The sequence below is a fragment of the Alligator mississippiensis genome, chromosome 7 (genome assembly GCF_030867095.1).
Source record: "Alligator mississippiensis isolate rAllMis1 chromosome 7, rAllMis1, whole genome shotgun sequence".
In the NCBI taxonomy this organism is placed as follows: Eukaryota; Metazoa; Chordata; order Crocodylia; family Alligatoridae; genus Alligator; species Alligator mississippiensis.
The window spans coordinates 18,171,151-18,188,045 of NC_081830.1; the positions used below are offsets into that span (position 1 = coordinate 18,171,151).

At 56.1% G+C, this 16,895-nt stretch overlaps 1 protein-coding gene across 10 annotated transcripts in view; it reads left to right on the forward strand.

The window, feature by feature from the left end:
• Positions 1–16,895, forward strand: part of FGFR1 (fibroblast growth factor receptor 1) — a 55,295-nt gene that overhangs the window by 34,708 nt on the left and 3,692 nt on the right. For 3 of the 10 annotated variants that reach the window (XM_059730663.1, XM_059730664.1, XM_059730662.1), the window contains 11 exons: positions 679–802; positions 5,954–6,144; positions 7,150–7,300; positions 10,785–10,987; positions 12,300–12,445; positions 12,544–12,665; positions 12,935–13,060; positions 13,190–13,380; positions 13,861–13,983; positions 14,434–14,504; positions 16,017–16,154. In XM_059730663.1, coding sequence (XP_059586646.1) covers positions 679–802; positions 5,954–6,144; positions 7,150–7,300; positions 10,785–10,987; positions 12,300–12,445; positions 12,544–12,665; positions 12,935–13,060; positions 13,190–13,380; positions 13,861–13,983; positions 14,434–14,504; positions 16,017–16,154 — 1,586 coding nt within the window. Of the gene's footprint in view, positions 1–678; positions 803–5,953; positions 6,145–7,149; positions 7,301–8,144; positions 8,290–10,784; positions 10,988–12,299; positions 12,446–12,543; positions 12,666–12,934; positions 13,061–13,189; positions 13,381–13,860; positions 13,984–14,433; positions 14,505–16,016; positions 16,155–16,895 lie in introns of all 10 variants that reach the window. The other 7 variants (XM_019491438.2, XM_019491437.2, XM_059730660.1 and 4 more) reach the window with 4 other exon arrangements.

The following is a 16,895-nucleotide window of genomic DNA, read 5'->3' on the forward strand; positions in this document are numbered from 1 at the left end:
GAGGGAGCAGCGGGCTTTTCGGAGTTGGAATGGCCAGGGCTAAAGGCCCAGGACAGCGTGGGAGCTGTTTGGTTTAGCCTCCTGTGGGTGGATGGTTCAGATTTCATCCCACAAGCCCTCTGGAATTGCACGGCATCCAATTCTGCTCCCTGGATATCCTGACTTCTGCCCTGGGACCGCTGGACTCCAATGTATGCAGTGCAGGAGCTGGGGGGCAGAGGCCTCCTGGCTAGTAGTGCTGGCTGGAACAGCCTGTTTGGGGGGTGCTGGATGCCTTAGAGCAGGGTAGCTCTGCTCCTGCCATGTTAGAAGAGAAAAGGGCCATGCTGGGCTGGTTGGGGGCAGGCTGCGCCCACCATACTCAACGGACGACATCTGTTTCCAGATGCAGCTGTCTCTGTGGCCAGCCCAGCCTGGGACAGCTGGGAACAATTACTGGCCTTTTGCAAGCAAAGGGAAAAGGTGACCTCAGAGTGATATTCATGCCCTGCCCATGACACAGGGCAAGGGGTCAGGGATGGGTTTGACATGCTGTAGAGGGAGAAGGCATGGGTTCTGTCCAGTGCAGCCCTGACCTGGCCAGTGCCCTGCCCTGCTCGACTGAGCTCTCAGGAGAAGCAGACGTGAGAACTGTTGGATAATAACCGCACCGCACTGGCTTTGTCTTGGCCTCCCTAGGTTCGGTATGCCACCTGGAGCATCATCATGGACTCAGTGGTGCCGTCCGATAAAGGCAACTACACCTGCATCGTGGAGAACAGATATGGCAGCATCAACCACACCTACCAGCTCGACGTAGTGGGTAAGGACAGTGGAGGCGGATTGGGCTAGGAAGGGGGAAAAGTGTATCCATGGGGGGTCAAAGAAAGGGGTCGGACACATGGCAGAAGCAGAGGCAGCCCCTGCCCAGTGCTCCTGTTCACACAGCAGAGGTACTGTGGCTTGCAGACTGTTGGCAGTATCAGAGGCTTCTTGGCCACAGGGATCCTGCTGTCACTGTGCACATATTTGGCAGTCACAGGGGCTCTCCCTGGGATGCTGGGGGCCAGGGGGAGGTGTTCATGTGGACTTGGAAGCTGAGGAAGCAGCAGCAACTGGGAACCCGAGCTCGTGCACCAATGATCCCATTTGGAAGGCAGGCTTTGCGCAATGAGGACCATTTCCCCCAAGGCACATCCCTCCAGCCAGCCCTGCGGGTGAGGATCTCTGAGCTTTGTGGCTCAAGCTGCAGTAGCCTGAGGGTGTTTAGTGACCCTTGTAGGAACTGGAAGCGGCTGCGTGGTGTAATCCTGGTCACTGAGCTCCATCTTCAAGGAGTTAGGTTTTCCCCTAGTGGAGGAGCTGTTTTGGAGCCTTGCCTTTTTGGGAGTTAGGAGCCATCTGATTTCCAGGCTGTGCTTTTTTTATTTATGCCAATTTGTTCTTGCACCAGCCTTGTCCTTCAGCTTCAAAACCTCTGCTCCCTCCTCCCTGTATTTATTGGGAGAAGTCCTGTTCCCTCCCAGCCTCTTTGTTCCTAGACTGAACAAGCCAGTCTCTTCCATCCTTCTCTCACAAGACAGGCTTGCCGTTCCCTGGATGATCATAGTTCCCCCTCCCTGCACCTGTTCCCACTGCGCTTCAGCTTTCTGGAGCACAGGTGACCCAGCTGTAGCCAGGATTGCAGATGAGATCGCATCCCTGCATTGTACCAAGGCACTAGCATTTTCCTCTCCCCCTGATAGTTCTAGCGAAGGCATTTTCCTTTTGCACAGCCACATCACACTGGTGCCTCATCATCCCAAGGGCAGGGGGGCTGGGCCTGATGATCTTGTGAGGTCCCTTCCAGCTCCTAACATCTATGCATCACCATGTGACCAGCCCGCCTGCTGAGGTCTTTTCCACCTCCATCATGTGCAGCTGGTGAGCTCCCAGCTTGCAATGGAAGTGCTGGTGGTTCAGCCCCTGCACATTCCCTGGTAGCGTGAGCTGCTGAACATCATCCTGTTTCTATTGCTGCAGCACCAGATGCCCACATTTTTCTGCATGATCTCCCAATCCATGTTCCCCGTCTGCGTGTCGTCAGCCATGTTCACCCACTCCCTCTTGTTTCTTGTGCCAAACTTCTACTGAGCAGGCTCGTTCCCACGGCTTATCCCTAGGAGCTCCTCCAGTGACCTCTTCTTACAGCTTGACACATCCTGTTTCGATGCTCTGCTGCCATCTCCCCTGTAGTCATTCTTCACCCACCTGGCAGTTCTTCCACTAATCCCATTTCCTCCAGTTTAACTAATAATTAACCATGTGGCAACATAGCAGGTACTTTTCAGGCCTCTGATAGATTAGATCTACTGCATTTCCTGTGTCTAGGAAATCATTTATCTTATCAAAGACAGGCATCACTTAGCCTGGCACGATCTGCTGTTGGCAATCCCCATTGCACGTTATTCCGTTTTCGGTTTACTTTTGTGTCTTTTACTGCTTTTTCGCCATCAGAATTCCCGCTGAAGCCTTGCAAGCTCATGAGGTCAGGCTATGGGCTCGTGGTTGCCTGGATTTCTTTTCTTCCCCCTTTCTGAACTGCAGATACTACATTTGCTCTTCTCCGTTCATTCGTGACCACCCCGGCTTGAGGTGGGGAAGAACCAGTCCCTCCAGGTGGTGTAAATTTCCAGGCCTTTCCAGTTTTGCTTGCAGTGGTTTCCATTTTCTTTGCCCTCACTCCCCTTAGCCCTCCAGCATCGCTGTCTTCGGGGAGAACTGGAGCAGAGGGCCTCTTTGGTTCCTGCGAGTAGGTCACAGTCCACTGCTCCGCTCAGGTGAGGCCTCAGCTGGTTACAAGGCCATGTCCGACCCTGGCGCTATTCTGCACCATTCTTCTTGTCTGATGCTGGTCTCTTCTGGCTGTCTCCGGCCCTGAGAAGCTGGATCTCATGGGAGCGTTGTAAAAAAGCACGGCAAGGAGCTATCTCTGAGCTCAGCACCAGCGCTGTGCATGGAGCCAGCCCCCAATGCCTCACTCAGCACCTGCTGTATTTCGGTTTCCTTCCCAGGCATATCGGGAACACTGCCTTGTCCTATTCAGGCCAGTGAACAATGGCCAGGAGCCTCCCTGTGCTCGAGCCCAATGCAAAGCCCTTTCCTTCACCCCGGCTTCCCTCCTCAAAGCTCCTTGTGTGCATGTGTGCAAATACACGCCCAGGGACACGGGGCAAAATGCAATCTCGTGCCTCCTCCATTTTCCCCGCCTGCAGGTGGGCAAGAGAGCTTGTTTGTGGAGCTGCGGTTAGCAGGGGGCACTCAGATACCACCGTGCTGTGAACAGCACGGGCACCTCAGCAGACGGTGGATGTTGTTTTCCCTCTTGCTCAGGCTCTAATTAGACCCGTCTTTTTTTTGGTCTCATCTCAGCTCAGTTTCCCCCCCAGAGAAGACAAACCTGAAAGGTTTGCATCAAAGCTGGCATTTGCTTTTTTCCTTCTTTTTTTTTTTCAATTTTATTTAGTCATTTTAGTTGGAATAATTTTGCGGGCCAGACAGAAACATTTATTTTTTTTTAATCACCTTATTAGCTGCCGTTCCCAGCTGGGAAGGCTGGCCTGAGCAGTTCCACATGTGGAGTTGTTCTAAATGCCAGTAAATGAACCATTAAAAATGTGATTTAATTTGATTACACTGAGCAAACTGAAGGGAATAGTCAGCCAGGGGAACAAAGGGGTTTGTTAATGCTCACTCACCACAGTGGCAGGCTCTTTGTTAACGGGCTAGGCCCTCATTAGGTTTGTTTGACCTTTGACCTCAGATGAATAGGTAGCCATGTTTAGCCCCCTCCCCTTAGTTTCGGGAGAAGAATTTCACCTGTCCGTGCCCCCTCCCCTGCTCCAGACACTCAGTTTGTTTGTGCCGAGGGGGCTGAGCTGGCCCCATCCGCCGGGGAGCGAACTGATGGCTATTCCAGCCGGAAACAGCCTTACTTGGCAGCAGCCGCGCTCCTCCCTCCCCGCTCCTGCTCCTGATGGGCCACGGGGCAAATGGGGAGGGGGGCTCCTGTTTTGGTCTGTCACTTAATCACTTGCTTGGCTTCAGGCCCAGGAATGCTTGGAGGGGGAAGGCTCTCCTGCAATGGAGGGGAGGTCTCTGCTGCAGGACTGTGAGCTGGCACACGGTCCCCTGGGGCAGGCTACCAAGGCAAGAAGGGGTCCCGGACGCCAGCGTGCTCGCTGCTCATCAGGGTCCACCTTGGTGCCACCACCCTGCAAGAGGGAGGGGAAGGATTGCCTTCTCCGAGGCCGCCTCGCAGATGTCCACGCGGGGCCGAGGTCTGCAGCGGGGAGAGCACAATTCGCACGTGAGAAGGTGTGCGGGTGCAAGGAGCAGGCCTCCGATGCAGCCACGCTTCTCGTTCATGCTCGTGGCATGTAGGAGCCGGGCCAGCAGCTTGCAGGGGCCGGAGGAAGAGCCCTGCGCCATCCCCTCTGTGAAGCTCCACTGCGCAGCACACTTTATGGCCCCTGTCTCCATCTGAGATGCTCCTCTGCGCCCGGGTAGCTTCACTCCACAGCACGGTGGGAAGCCCTGGCTCCATGGGACTGGGCAGAGCGGGTATCCTACCAGAGAGCGAGATGTCTGGGAAGGAGCGCCAGGCTTTTCTCCCTCTCTGGAAGGAACTCCAGGCTTTTTGCTGGCAGCCCCCTCTAGACCTGTCAGCTGCATGCTCCTTTTCTCTCCAGCCCAGTAAAAGCAGTTATTTGGGCTCTGGCTTCCCCCTCAGACCAGCCCTGGTTGTACCTCTCAGGGCAGGAAGCAGGAGCGGAGGGGCAGAAAGCCTGCTGTGTAATTCAAGGCGCAGGTGAGCATGAGGTGAGGGGAGCCCTTGGCAGGGGAAGCACCAGCCCTGTGACACCGGCTCCGGGAAATGAGTATGATGGGGGGAAGCAGGGGGTCGCTCAGCGAGAGGGATTAGCAGGGAAGGCAGCTGCGGAAGCCTTCCCCTTGGATTTTTAATAAGTGACTGGCTGGGATGAAAAAGATCTTGGCCCCGGCCTCTGGCAATGGAAAAGTAACTCCTTAATCCCGGCTTTGTCACATCCCAAGCAAAGATGTGAAGGTAGTGGCCGGCAATGGGACCTTTCCTCGCAGCAGCCGCCTGCCTCATTCTCTTTGTTTTTGGGGAGCTACGCTCACTTTTCATCCCTCTCTTGTGCAAGCCTGGCTGTTCGGAGCAGGGGCAGCTGGGCAAGGGCCCGGCCCGCATAGCTGTGCTTGCTTGAGGTCCAGGGCTGCTCACGGGGGCTGTGCCAACTCTGTTCCCCCAGATCAGGGAAGTGGCTGTGCTTTTAGGGTCTCGCTCAAAGAAGTTGTCCACAGCATGAGATCAGAGATCGTGCAGCTCCCAGGGCTCAGAGTGACCCTCTGGTCTTGCAACCCTGTGTGCATCTGCTCTGCTTGCCTGTTGTAGGGTTTTATACTGCCGCCCATCACCTCAGCCTCAGAACGCCTCCCATGCAAAACCAGTAGCTAGGGCCGTAGCGGATTTTGTGGCAGCTCTGGCACGTCTCCCAGCTTTAGATTTAAATGACCTGCTTCAACCAGTAGCCCAGATCCAAGGAAGTCCAAGCTAGCAGGGCTGGAGGAGCGATACCCAGTGCATCTGCCTGCACAGTGCTTGCCCAGAGGGTGCTTTCTGCTCCCTGAGCCCTGTAGCTGTCCTGGGAGAAGTGTTTTGCATGCTGTGGGAAGGACAAGTCTGGGGCAGGACAGGAGGTGGACACAGAAGCGCCCAAAGACGTGCTGAGACAAGGCTTCCATGGGGTCCTCAGGCAGGATTGCTCATGAAGCAGTGGCATGCACATAGTGCTTTCACGTAGAAAGTGTGGCCATGAGAACCCGAGGGCAGGGGCCGAGCTGCCCCTCACTCACTCGCTGGACTGGTTGGCTGCTCTGCCCTCATCCTCTGCCTTGCCATCTCTTCCAGAGAGGTCCCCTCACCGACCCATCCTCCAAGCCGGGCTCCCTGCAAACAAGACAGTGGCTCTGGGCAGCAATGTGGAGTTTGTGTGCAAGGTTTACAGTGACCCCCAGCCCCACATTCAGTGGCTGAAGCACATCGAGGTCAATGGCAGCAAGATTGGGCCTGATAACCTGCCCTATGTCCAGATCCTGAAGGTGAGGCTTCGTGTTGGGTGGGTTGGTTTGGCTTCTTGTCATGGCTGTGGTGGGGCGCCCGGGGATTGGGCCAGCAAGGTGGAAACCAGTCAGGGAAGGAGGCCGTTTAGGGTAGAAACCAGTGCTTCAGCAGCGGGCAGGGGATTGATGTCTGCTTCCACTGTACCTGGGCTAGCTGCCAGTTTCCTGAGCAGCTGAGCTGAGGCACGACAGGTGGTCCTGTTGGTCCTCTCCTCCATGCTATTAGGGTCATGACAGAGCTGGGCCAGGCAGGCACTGGTCTCCAGCAGAAAATGGCTTTGCATTGCCCTCTGAAGCACCCAACTGGAGGGTGGGGGTGAGGTCCGGGGTTGTCCTAAATGGCAGGGACTAGGCTGCTAGGGAGGACCTGCAGTCCTTGCTCTGCATGCTACGAGAGGCGCCCAGCTGGGAGAGGGTCACACCAGTTCACCCCAGGATTGTTTTAAAAATAACCCATGCAAAAAACACAGGCACACATGATGATGGTAAATCAACCCTGCCGACTGGCCTCTCTGCAGTGTCACCAGTCTGTGCCCCTTGAACAGACCCACTGCGTCCTTTTACCCAGGGGGTTTTATGGCCACCCAAGTGCCCTACTTGGAAATCTGTTCCCTATCAAGCAAGGCGTGTGCATTTATCCAAGGCAGAGGCGGGGCTCCTTGGTTCATTCAAACAGCGGGTAGGGGGTTGCAGGGTCTCAGACTAACTCCTCCGGTGACTGAATGCTCAGGGGCCCCGATTCACTGTAACCTGCAGACTCACCATCCACCTTCCCTCGTGTCGCAGGCCCCTTGGAGCTGCATGCGAGACACTCTTGCTCCTGCACACAGATGCCCTGACTAGGGGAGCAGAGCAGAGGGTCTGAACCAGTTGCCCACTTGCCCTCTGCCAAGGCCAAGGCACGGGTGATGCGATTGCTGTTGTTCAGGGGGCTACCATGTCCGACCATCTCAATGTGACTCCTGTGTTGTTGGTTTGTTCTAGCACTCGGGAATTAATAGCTCTGATGCGGAGGTGCTGACCCTGTATAATGTGACAGAGGCCGAGAGCGGGGAGTATGTTTGTAAGGTTTCCAATTATATTGGCGAGGCTAACCAGTCTGCGTGGCTCACTGTCACCAGACCCATGGCAAAAGGTAAACTGAAGAACACTGACTGGGATTTTACTTGGACAGTCAGTCCCTCCTGGTGGAAAACAAAACTCTGGGCTCTCTTGTTTCTGCTGTATTTCTGGTGCCAACAGCCATGGAAAAATCCTCAGAGCGACTGGCTTCGTTTTGTACTCTTGTTTGTCTTCCCCTCCTGGACATTTCCTCCCTCCTCTCTCCCACTGTATTAATGAAACACATGCGATAGGTGCATCTCAACCACTCCTGCATCCTGCTGCTCAGACCCCGGCTGTCCCCTTTCACTCCCACTGTGCTTTTCCTGGCACAGCTGAGTCTGGGCGGGGGGGCTTTACTAAGTTATCGCTCCTCCAAAATACATACATATGTATATAAATATGGAAATTTCGACCTGGTTTTCTCGTTTGCCCCGTTTCAAATCTAGACTTGTGCACCGTATCTGACTGTGCTTAGGAGACAATACAGTGTCCTTTCCTCCTGTGTCACCCCCCTGGCCATTCCTTCACTCCATGCCCCTTTCCATCCCCTCCAGCCCCTTCTCATCCCCAGCCTCATGAAACTAAGCCAGTCTCTGCTGTCTGAGGTCCATTTTTCCATGCAGCCCATCACCAGCATGTTCAGATGGGCAAGAAACTCCGTTTGGTGAAGGGTTTTAACCAACATCTCCTTAGGCCAGCCTGAAAAGAGGTCGTCCTAAGGGTTCTCTTTAACAGGTCTACGGTGGTTTCTCTCTGCTACCCAGGTGTCTGGCAAATGAGACACCAGGGCACCTCACTCCCCCTGCTCCACCTTGGTTCTTAGAAGATCTCATGTGGTTTGCTTGTCCGTTTTTTGCTTCCATTTTCCTTTCTAGACGGCTGGAGTTAACACAACAGACAAAGAAATGGAAGTCCTTCACTTAAGGAATGTCTCATTTGAGGATGCTGGGGAGTATACATGTTTGGCGGGTAACTCTATTGGGATCTCCCACCACTCTGCATGGTTGACAGTTCTCGAAGGTATATACGGCTTCTTCCACTGTCCCTTTCCCTCCTTGCTTCCGTACTGGATCCAATATGCATTGAGGCCTAGGAGAGAGCCCAGGAAACCTTCTCCGTGCTGGGGAGCAGCACACAGCTGCCTCCCCCTCTACCCCTACCTCCACGCCTGGCTTTTTCAGCGGGGGCAACACTCTGAGTCCCTCGCTGTAAAGAACCAACTGGGATTCAGCACTCCAGCATGAGTTGCCCAGGCATCATCTTCTGGGGGTCAGTGGGATCAAATGTAATGTTGTCCCTGGGCCTGGCTGTCCGAGTGGGGTTCACTTGCTCCACTTGCACCTGACCCCTTCCACCTCACCACCTTCAAGATGGTCTGCAGTGGGTGGCTGCACCTACTGGCTCTCTCCCTGGCCGGGCAATGCATATATCAAAGGTCCAGTTTAACCAGTGGCTCAGTCAGATTTGAAATGGGCACTTCCATTCACTTGGGCAAAGCCAGCATCCAACTTGCTACTCCCACCCCATACAGCCCCAAGCTGAACACAGAGCTGAGACCTCAGCCTGGTGAGCTTAATAAAAGATTGGCTCCCATCTCCATGATGCTCTGAGCAGCACTGGGAAGCAGCTATGCCTCTGGCTGCCCTGGAAGTGCTGTGGCAAGAGGTTAAATGGAGACCAAAACCCAGCAGACAGCTGTCCACAGGTGACTGTCCCCCCCTGCCACAGGCCTGCCATTGGAAGGAGTCCCTGGCAGCTAGTCCAGAAGGGGCTGGGATTCTTGGAGAGGCAGCGAATGCAGCACCTGTGGGCAAAAATCACAAACTCAGCTTAGTGCGGGAGGTGCTGCTGCAGCTGCAGATTCAGGGCCCCCGCTGCATGCACCACCACACACAAGCATGCATTCATGCACTCCCAGGAGGCGCAGCCCTGGCCCTGCCCTGGAGGAATGGAGCCCAGCCCCGGGGTGCTTGCAGGCCTCAGGGGGACGGCTGCCGCACGGTTTCTCTGCATGTGCCTGCTGCGGGCGGGAGCTGCTGCTTCAGCATGGGTGCACTTGGGCACGCCACGTTGATGCCACTACCGATCGTGGGCCATCAATGCCCCTGACAAGGGTCTGATAACTGGCAGCAACAGAGAGTTTTTGGAGCCGGCATGGTGGTGCCTTTGTACAAAAACCTTCTGGGTTATCAGCTCCTCCTCCCTTGTCAGGCCTGGCCTCTTCAGTGCCTGCTTCTCGCCAGTGGGGCTGGCACAAGGGATGGGGGCTCCCTCTGATGCCTTTCTCCAAGGCTCTCCATTCTTTTGGGAGAGGGAGGCTTGGGGTGGGGGGTCTGTCTAGGCACTGTGCTCAGCTGCAGCACCAGCATTGTCTCTGACTGGTCTGTGGCTCTGTGTGAACAGCCAGGCCACGCGCCTGCAGGTGGGCTGCTGGTTTGCAAGTAAAGCGGAGAATCCCTAGGCTCTTTGGAAGGGAGGCAAGGCCCCCATGGCCCAGCTTTGGTCTCCTGACGTAAAGGATCTCTATGGAAGGTGCTGCACATAATTGCTTTTTAAATCCCCAAGTCCTGCGGGCAATTTATTTTTAATAGCTGTGATTCCTTCTTACGTTGCTCTCTGTCTCACAAGGACAGGGAGCTATTTTTGCCTCTCCTTGTCCCATGGCTCTTCCCAGTGACTGTCTCCAGCAGTCTGCAGCCCTCATTCAGAGCAGATCAGGGACAACTGGGGAAGGAAATGCTGCAGCCCCTCTGTGTCTGGCTCGTCCTCCAGGCATGGAGAAAGAAAGGGACCAGGCCCCCGTGCTCCAAGCAGAGAGCTCACACTGTACGTGCAGACCTTGCCCCTTGGCAGTGGTTGAAACAGAGCAGGTATCACCCCGACAGTGGGGAATTGGTGCCAGGCCCAGCCTGGCCTCCCCTGCTCCCTAGCCGGAGAGCCCCAGCAAGTCCCCCACCTGTCACCTGTCACTCTTGCCCAGCCCTGCGCCTGGCAGCAGGTGCCAGCCCCGTGCCCACGTTCTCCCAGGGTCCTGGCCCTGCATTCACATCCTCTCTGGCTGCAGCCCGGCTGTGTTGGCCCCAGACCCCTCCGTGCTGGCCTAGAGCCCTTGAGCAGCTGTCTCCCACCAACCTACATCCCTGTGGGGGGAGGTCTTGTGCGTGCTTCTCTGTAAGGCTGTGCTTGGCACCGAGGGAAGGGGAAGCTGCATCTGACCAAGAAACAGCATGCCTCACCAGCACGGCCACACATGGGCGTGGGAGGGTTGGAGGGAGCTGCCTGGCTGCTGCTGGTTCCTGGCGTATGCTGGGCTGCATTTATGACCCTCTGTAGGGAGGGCTCAGACTCCTGGATAGCTGACGCCCGGCACGGGCTCACCTGCAGAGCTAGCGAGGGTGGGCGCCTGGGAGGGTTGTGCCTCATCCCACCCTCCAGGAGCCAGTGTCGCACCCCTCCTTGCTTAACACTGCCCTGAGAGGCTGTGCCCTGCTAATGCCTTGTTCACGCTGACCCAGCCATGGAAGAAAAGCCAGCCTTGATGACCTCACCCGTGTACCTGGAGATCATCATTTACTGCACAGGGGCCTTCCTTATCTCCTGTATGGTGGTGACTGTCATCATCTACAAGATGAAGAGCACCACCAAGAAGACCGACTTCAACAGCCAGCTGGCCGTGCACAAGCTGGCCAAGAGCATCCCACTGCGCAGACAGGTAACAGAAAGTAGATAGGGGGTTTGCTTGCACCTACCACCTCCCCCTGCCCCACACAGCTGCCCTGGCCCTTGGCCCTATTTGCGTTTGCACAGGCCAGAGGGCCGATGCAGCTACAGCTGCTTTTCTGCAGGCATCGTCAAGAACATGTTATCTGTTTCCCTGTCAAACCCGACCAGAGCTTTTGGGTCTGGCTGATTTCAGCCCACAGGGGACGTCCATCCACACTGCAGTGTGACCAATGCAACTTTCCCCTCTCTGTGCCTCAGTTTCCTCCTAACAGCCTGAGGATTAGTGGTGCTGGCTGGCCTTCCAGTGCCAAGCCTGTGAGCCTCTGGATGGGAAGGCTGGGGAGAGGGAGGGAGAGGCGGTTTCTGTACGGAGCTGGGAGAGCCTTGGTCTGAGGCTCCCTGCGTTCCCTTGACTTTTATGGCAGGTTGCTAAAGGTAATGGGATCAGGATGGGCTTGAAGGATTTAACAGAGGAGCAAGGGAGCGTACCTCGCAGAAAGAGACGGTTGGGCTCCCTGGGCTGTGTATGTGACACCAACATAGAGGATATCAACTACAAACAATTCAGTCCCCTCCATCCCAGCGCAGCAGGAGCAGGGGCAGCTCCTCCCGCTGTCAGCCAGCCCAGGGGGTATCCCTGGACACCCTCATCCTTTCCTCAGCCCCACAGCACAGGCATGCTCCTTGCAGTCCAGGAGACAGCTCCCTCCTGCCCTGCCTCTTGGGCTGTTCCTGGATGGGGCCACCTTCATTGCAGGGAAAGCCCCTTTGCAGGGAGAGCCGTGCCCAGGCTCTGTGGCACTGGGGAAGGAGCCATTGTGAGCAGGAATCAAACACATGCTTGAGATGGCGTTGTGCGTGGCACAGACTGAGGGGTCAGGCCCGAGGCGCTAGGACTGGGTCCCACTGACAGCTGACACACCTGGAGGGGAAGGGAAGGGAGGGGAGTGTGTGCACATGGGTACATGTGCATGCATGTGTGTGCGTGCTCATCCATTCTGCAGTGGAAGGAGGCCGTGGTAAACATTTGGATGGAGTTGGGAAATGAGGTTCGTGACTCCTGGGTCCCCCTCCCTGACTGCTGCCTTTGACAGGTCACCTCCCTTCTCTGCGCATTGGCTCCCACGCCTGTAGCTGGGGGACAGCAGTGCTGAGGGCGGGCTGGACCAGGGCACTGCGTCACTGCACCTGCAGCAGCCTCCATACCCCAGGGAGGCCCCCAGAGCAGCTCCCTCTATCCCTGCACATGCCCCCACCCCAGGTGCTTCCTGAAGGTAACCCACTGTCCCGGGCTCTCTCCGCTGCAGGTGTCTGCAGACTCCAGCTCCTCCATGAACTCGGGCGTGATGCTTGTCCGGCCCTCGCGGCTCTCCTCCAGCGGGACCCCCATGCTGGCAGGCGTTTCTGAATACGAACTGCCCGAAGACCCTCGCTGGGAGCTGCCTAGGGACAGGTGGGTCTCTTTCTCTAGGGTCTGGCAACCCAAGTTTCACTGTCCCTAGCTGTACCTCCTTTGCCCTCTGTTATAACTGCCTCCCTCCTCCCTTCCAGGCTGATCCTGGGGAAGCCGCTGGGGGAAGGCTGCTTCGGGCAGGTGGTTCTGGCTGAAGCCATTGGCCTGGACAAGGACAAGCCAAACCGAGTGACTAAAGTGGCAGTGAAGATGCTCAAGTGTAAGTGGTGGCTGTCAGCCCCTTGAGGACCTGCCCAAATGTGTGTCTGCCTCAGCCTAGCGAGAGCCTGGCTCCCTCTTGTGCTTATGGAAGAGGCAGTATGTGTGCTTACTGGCTCCAGTGCCTGGGATGGGGCTCCCAGCACCACTGTGGGAAGGGTCCTGTGTAGCAAAGGAGTAGTCAGGCCACAGAGTCTGCAGGCTCAGAGGTGCCTGGCTTATCCTAGCTGCCCCAACCCCACGTGACCTGACCTCTCTCCGTTCTCTCAGCGGATGCCACGGAGAAGGATCTCTCGGACCTCATCTCAGAGATGGAGATGATGAAGATGATCGGCAAGCACAAGAACATCATCAACCTCCTGGGAGCCTGCACGCAGGATGGTGAGCGCTGCACGCGTGAGTGAAAGCCCAGGCACCTGCCTCTCCGCTTGGCCGGAGATGATGTGGTGGATGGGCGTGGGGCGGTAGGAGGGGGAAAACACCAATGGAAAGGAGAAAAGGATTTAATTCCTACCTTTGCCCCAGGTCCGCTGTACGTGATTGTGGAGTACGCGTCCAAAGGCAACCTGCGGGAGTACCTGCAGGCACGGCGGCCCCCCGGCATGGAGTACTGCTACAACCCCTCTCGCATCCCCGAGGAGCAGCTCTCCTTCAAGGACCTGGTATCCTGTGCCTACCAGGTCGCCAGGGGGATGGAGTACCTGGCTTCCAAAAAGGTGAGCGGCTCCCACATCCCCTCGCTGGAACAGCAGTCAAACCAGAGCCCCATCAGGCAGGGGAGGCCACAGGCTTCAGGGTCTGGCAGGCTCAGGGCTCTGTGATTGAGTACCCATCTGAACCACCCCCAGCGGTAGAGCCCTGCCCTGAATAACGGCCCGAGGGCAAGGATCTGGGGCTCCCAGTCTCGGGCCTGGCGGGGCAGGAGTGACTCTCCCAGAGCTCACACCTGCAGCCCCTTTGTGCTGGCCTGGAATAAATGCACAACCTCTCTTGCTTCGGCTGGGTACACATCAGGGCTTTGCAGCCAGCCCCCCTCACAACTTATGGGTTCCTCCTCTGGGATCCTAGCAGGAGCCCTTTGGAGGCCAGCTGGAGGCTGAACTTGGGGCCATTCGTTGCTAATCCGCCGGCTGTGGCGGCAGGGGCTGGACCTGGGCAGAGTACAGTCTCACTCACGAGCCCCGTGCTCTCCTCAGTGCATTCACAGGGACCTGGCTGCCAGGAATGTCCTGGTGACAGAAGACAATGTGATGAAGATTGCAGACTTCGGGCTGGCCCGGGACATCCACCACATTGATTACTACAAGAAAACAACTAACGTGAGTGGCGCAGCAGGACACGAGGACCGTGTTCATGCTCGGCATTGGGGGTGATGGGTTTTCCTATGGGCTTTGCCAGGACTTTGGCTGGAGACCTTCCAAGGCAGCGTTTGTAGCAAAATCGTGGTCTCTGAGCCCTGGCTGCCCTGTAAGTAGGAAGAAGTCCCCCCTTGCAAGGGGTTTCTTTGCTCTTCACAGCAAACAGCTGCCTGCTTCCTAAGCAGCATTTGCCGTGTCCTCCCCCCAGCTCAGGGCAGTTGTATTGGCCCCGGAAGGCATGGGGCATTGCCAAAGGTCCGTCTTAACCAGACATTTGGTACCTGACCAGGTCTTCTGACTCCCCGATACCTGTGCCCTGGGCTGGATCGAGTCCTGCGGGGTGGGACCCCCCATCAGTCATGCTCCCCTCCCGTGGGTTGTGCTGATGTGAGGCACTTTGTTTCACTCCAGGGTCGCCTGCCAGTAAAGTGGATGGCTCCAGAGGCCTTGTTCGACAGAATATACACCCATCAGAGCGACGTGTGAGTACACAGCCCTTCTGCCTGCCACGTGGAAGTCTGTATCGCAGCAAGACTTTTTGAGCCAGGAAGCATCTCAAATGATAGGCTAGACTGTGAAAGCTGCCAGCCCCTTGACTCTGTCCCTAAGATATTGCCTGCCTCTTGCTAGATTGACCTGGCCTCCTTTCTCTGCTGTAGCATGGTCCATCTGCATCACTAGCCACCTGTACTTGCCCGGCATGCTGGGTCAGTACAGTGGCCTGCACCCGTGCCTGTGTGTCTCCCCTTATTTCAGTGGCATCTCGCCATACTGTATTCATTTAGCAGTCCCTGAAGTCTCCTGGTACTGCTCATTCAATCTGGCACGTTGGGTGTATTCCAAAGGTGCCAGGCACCAGATGTGATTCAGCTTAATTTAATGAAGTGGCAATTATTGCCAGCAGACACAAATTGTTCGGCTGTGGAACTGGCTTGTTTTCCACAGTGAATGGCCGTGGCCAACCCCAGCTCTTCCCTGACCTTAAACAATCTCTCTAAAGAAACCTAATGCTCATGACCATGTCCTTGAAATCCTTCTGACCTCAACTGATGTGGATAAATGGGAGAGTCCGGCAGAGGGCAATGAAAATGGTTCAGGGGCTGGGGGACATGCCTTATGGGGAGAGGCTGAAGGAAATGGGCTTATTTAGTCTGGAGAAGAGAAGACTGAGGAGGGATTTAATAGCAGCTTTCAACTCCCTGCAGGGGGGCTGCAAAGAGGCTGGAGCCGGACTGTTCTCAGTGGTGGCAGATGACAGAACAAGCAGCAATGGGCCCAAGTTGCAGCGAGGGAAGTTTAGGTTGGATATTAGGAAAAACTCTGTCATGAGTAGGGTAGTAAAGCACTCGAACAGGTTACCCAGAGAGGTGGTGGAAGCTCCATCCTTGGAGATTTTTAAGACCCAGCTTGACAAAGCCTTGGCTGGGATGATCTAGTTGGGGCTGGTCCTGCTTGGAGCAGGGGGCTGGACTAGATGTGACCTCCTGAGGTCCCTTCAACCCTCATTGTCTATGACTCTGTGATCCTGCTGTTATGCTGCCCTGGGGTGAAGCTGTGCAAGTCCACAGGGATGTGCGGGCTAACTATATGTAGCATTTGGATTTGGTGCTTAGGCCAAGATGCGTACCTGTGGCTGCCTGGCCTGAGACAGCTTCAAGAGGCCTGGTTTCAAAGTACAGCCCCTTAAGATCTCTTAAGCTGGGCACCCGAAATCACTAGCCAGCTCTGCAGTCCTTGGCCTCAGTATCTTAACCAGCAGCAGAGGAGAGCCTCAGATCTCTGAGTGCCCAGGAGCAGCTGGCACTGCTGGACCAAGCTCTTGTTCTGCCCACGGGCACCCTCGCTGATGCTGTAGCTGGCTAATGAAAGGCAGTGGTGCCACTCCCCATGCTCCCAGCTACCCACAGGACCATGCATCAGGCAGATGGGTGGGACTGAGGTGCTGTGGCAAGAGCTATGCCAGTGCAACACTGAACCTTTGTGTTATGGGTCAGGTGGTCCTTTGGGGTGCTGCTGTGGGAGATCTTTACGCTCGGCGGCTCGCCATACCCTGGGGTGCCTGTCGAGGAGCTCTTCAAGCTGTTGAAAGAAGGCCATCGGATGGACAAGCCCAGCAACTGCACCAACGAATTGTGAGTACGGTTTTCGGCCAGGGGAAGGGAGAGTGGACAAACATTTATCTGCCTCTTTCTTCTGCCTGCACCAGGGCCATTGTGCTAGCGTACAGTCAAGCAGGAGCCTTGACTTTGAGCTCTGGCTTCTGGGTGTCAGTCCCCCTTGGCTCTGATCGGGAGGAGCTCTGGGCTGCTGCCTGGCGTTGTGCACTGATCTACATCCCTTTTTGTCTTCCTGAGTTCCCCAGCTGCCAGCCCTGCTCCCTTGTTTCTAACAGCATCAGTTGGCAGCTTGTTAGCTGGGCATGTTTTTAAATCAAACGGCCTTGGAAAACTGGGGCTTGAATAAGGGGAAGAAGGGGGCCCTTTCACAAAACCCAAGCCAGGGAGGAAATCCTCTAAGCAGCAGAGTGAGGGCCAAAAACCTACTCCTGGCCATTCCCTCTCAGCCTCCGCTGTCCCCAAGGAGAGCATTCCTGCACCTGGGCCATTGCCCTGCCTGCTCCCCAGCTGCTGTACAGCTTTCTCCTGCCGTAGAAACTGTACTTCTCCTGTGGCCCCATCATCCCCTCCCATTCTGCTTGCGAATCTGGAGAGTCATATAGGCTGGCATCTGTTCTGCATCTCAGGCCGGGTCTGGAAACAGGTCTCTCTCTGGCCTTGCCCTTCTGAGCTCATGCAAACCCCTGTCCTTCTAGCCTGTGTCCTTTTTGTCCCACTCCTTGCTGTCCTCCTGGCAGTACATTCCTGCTCCAACAG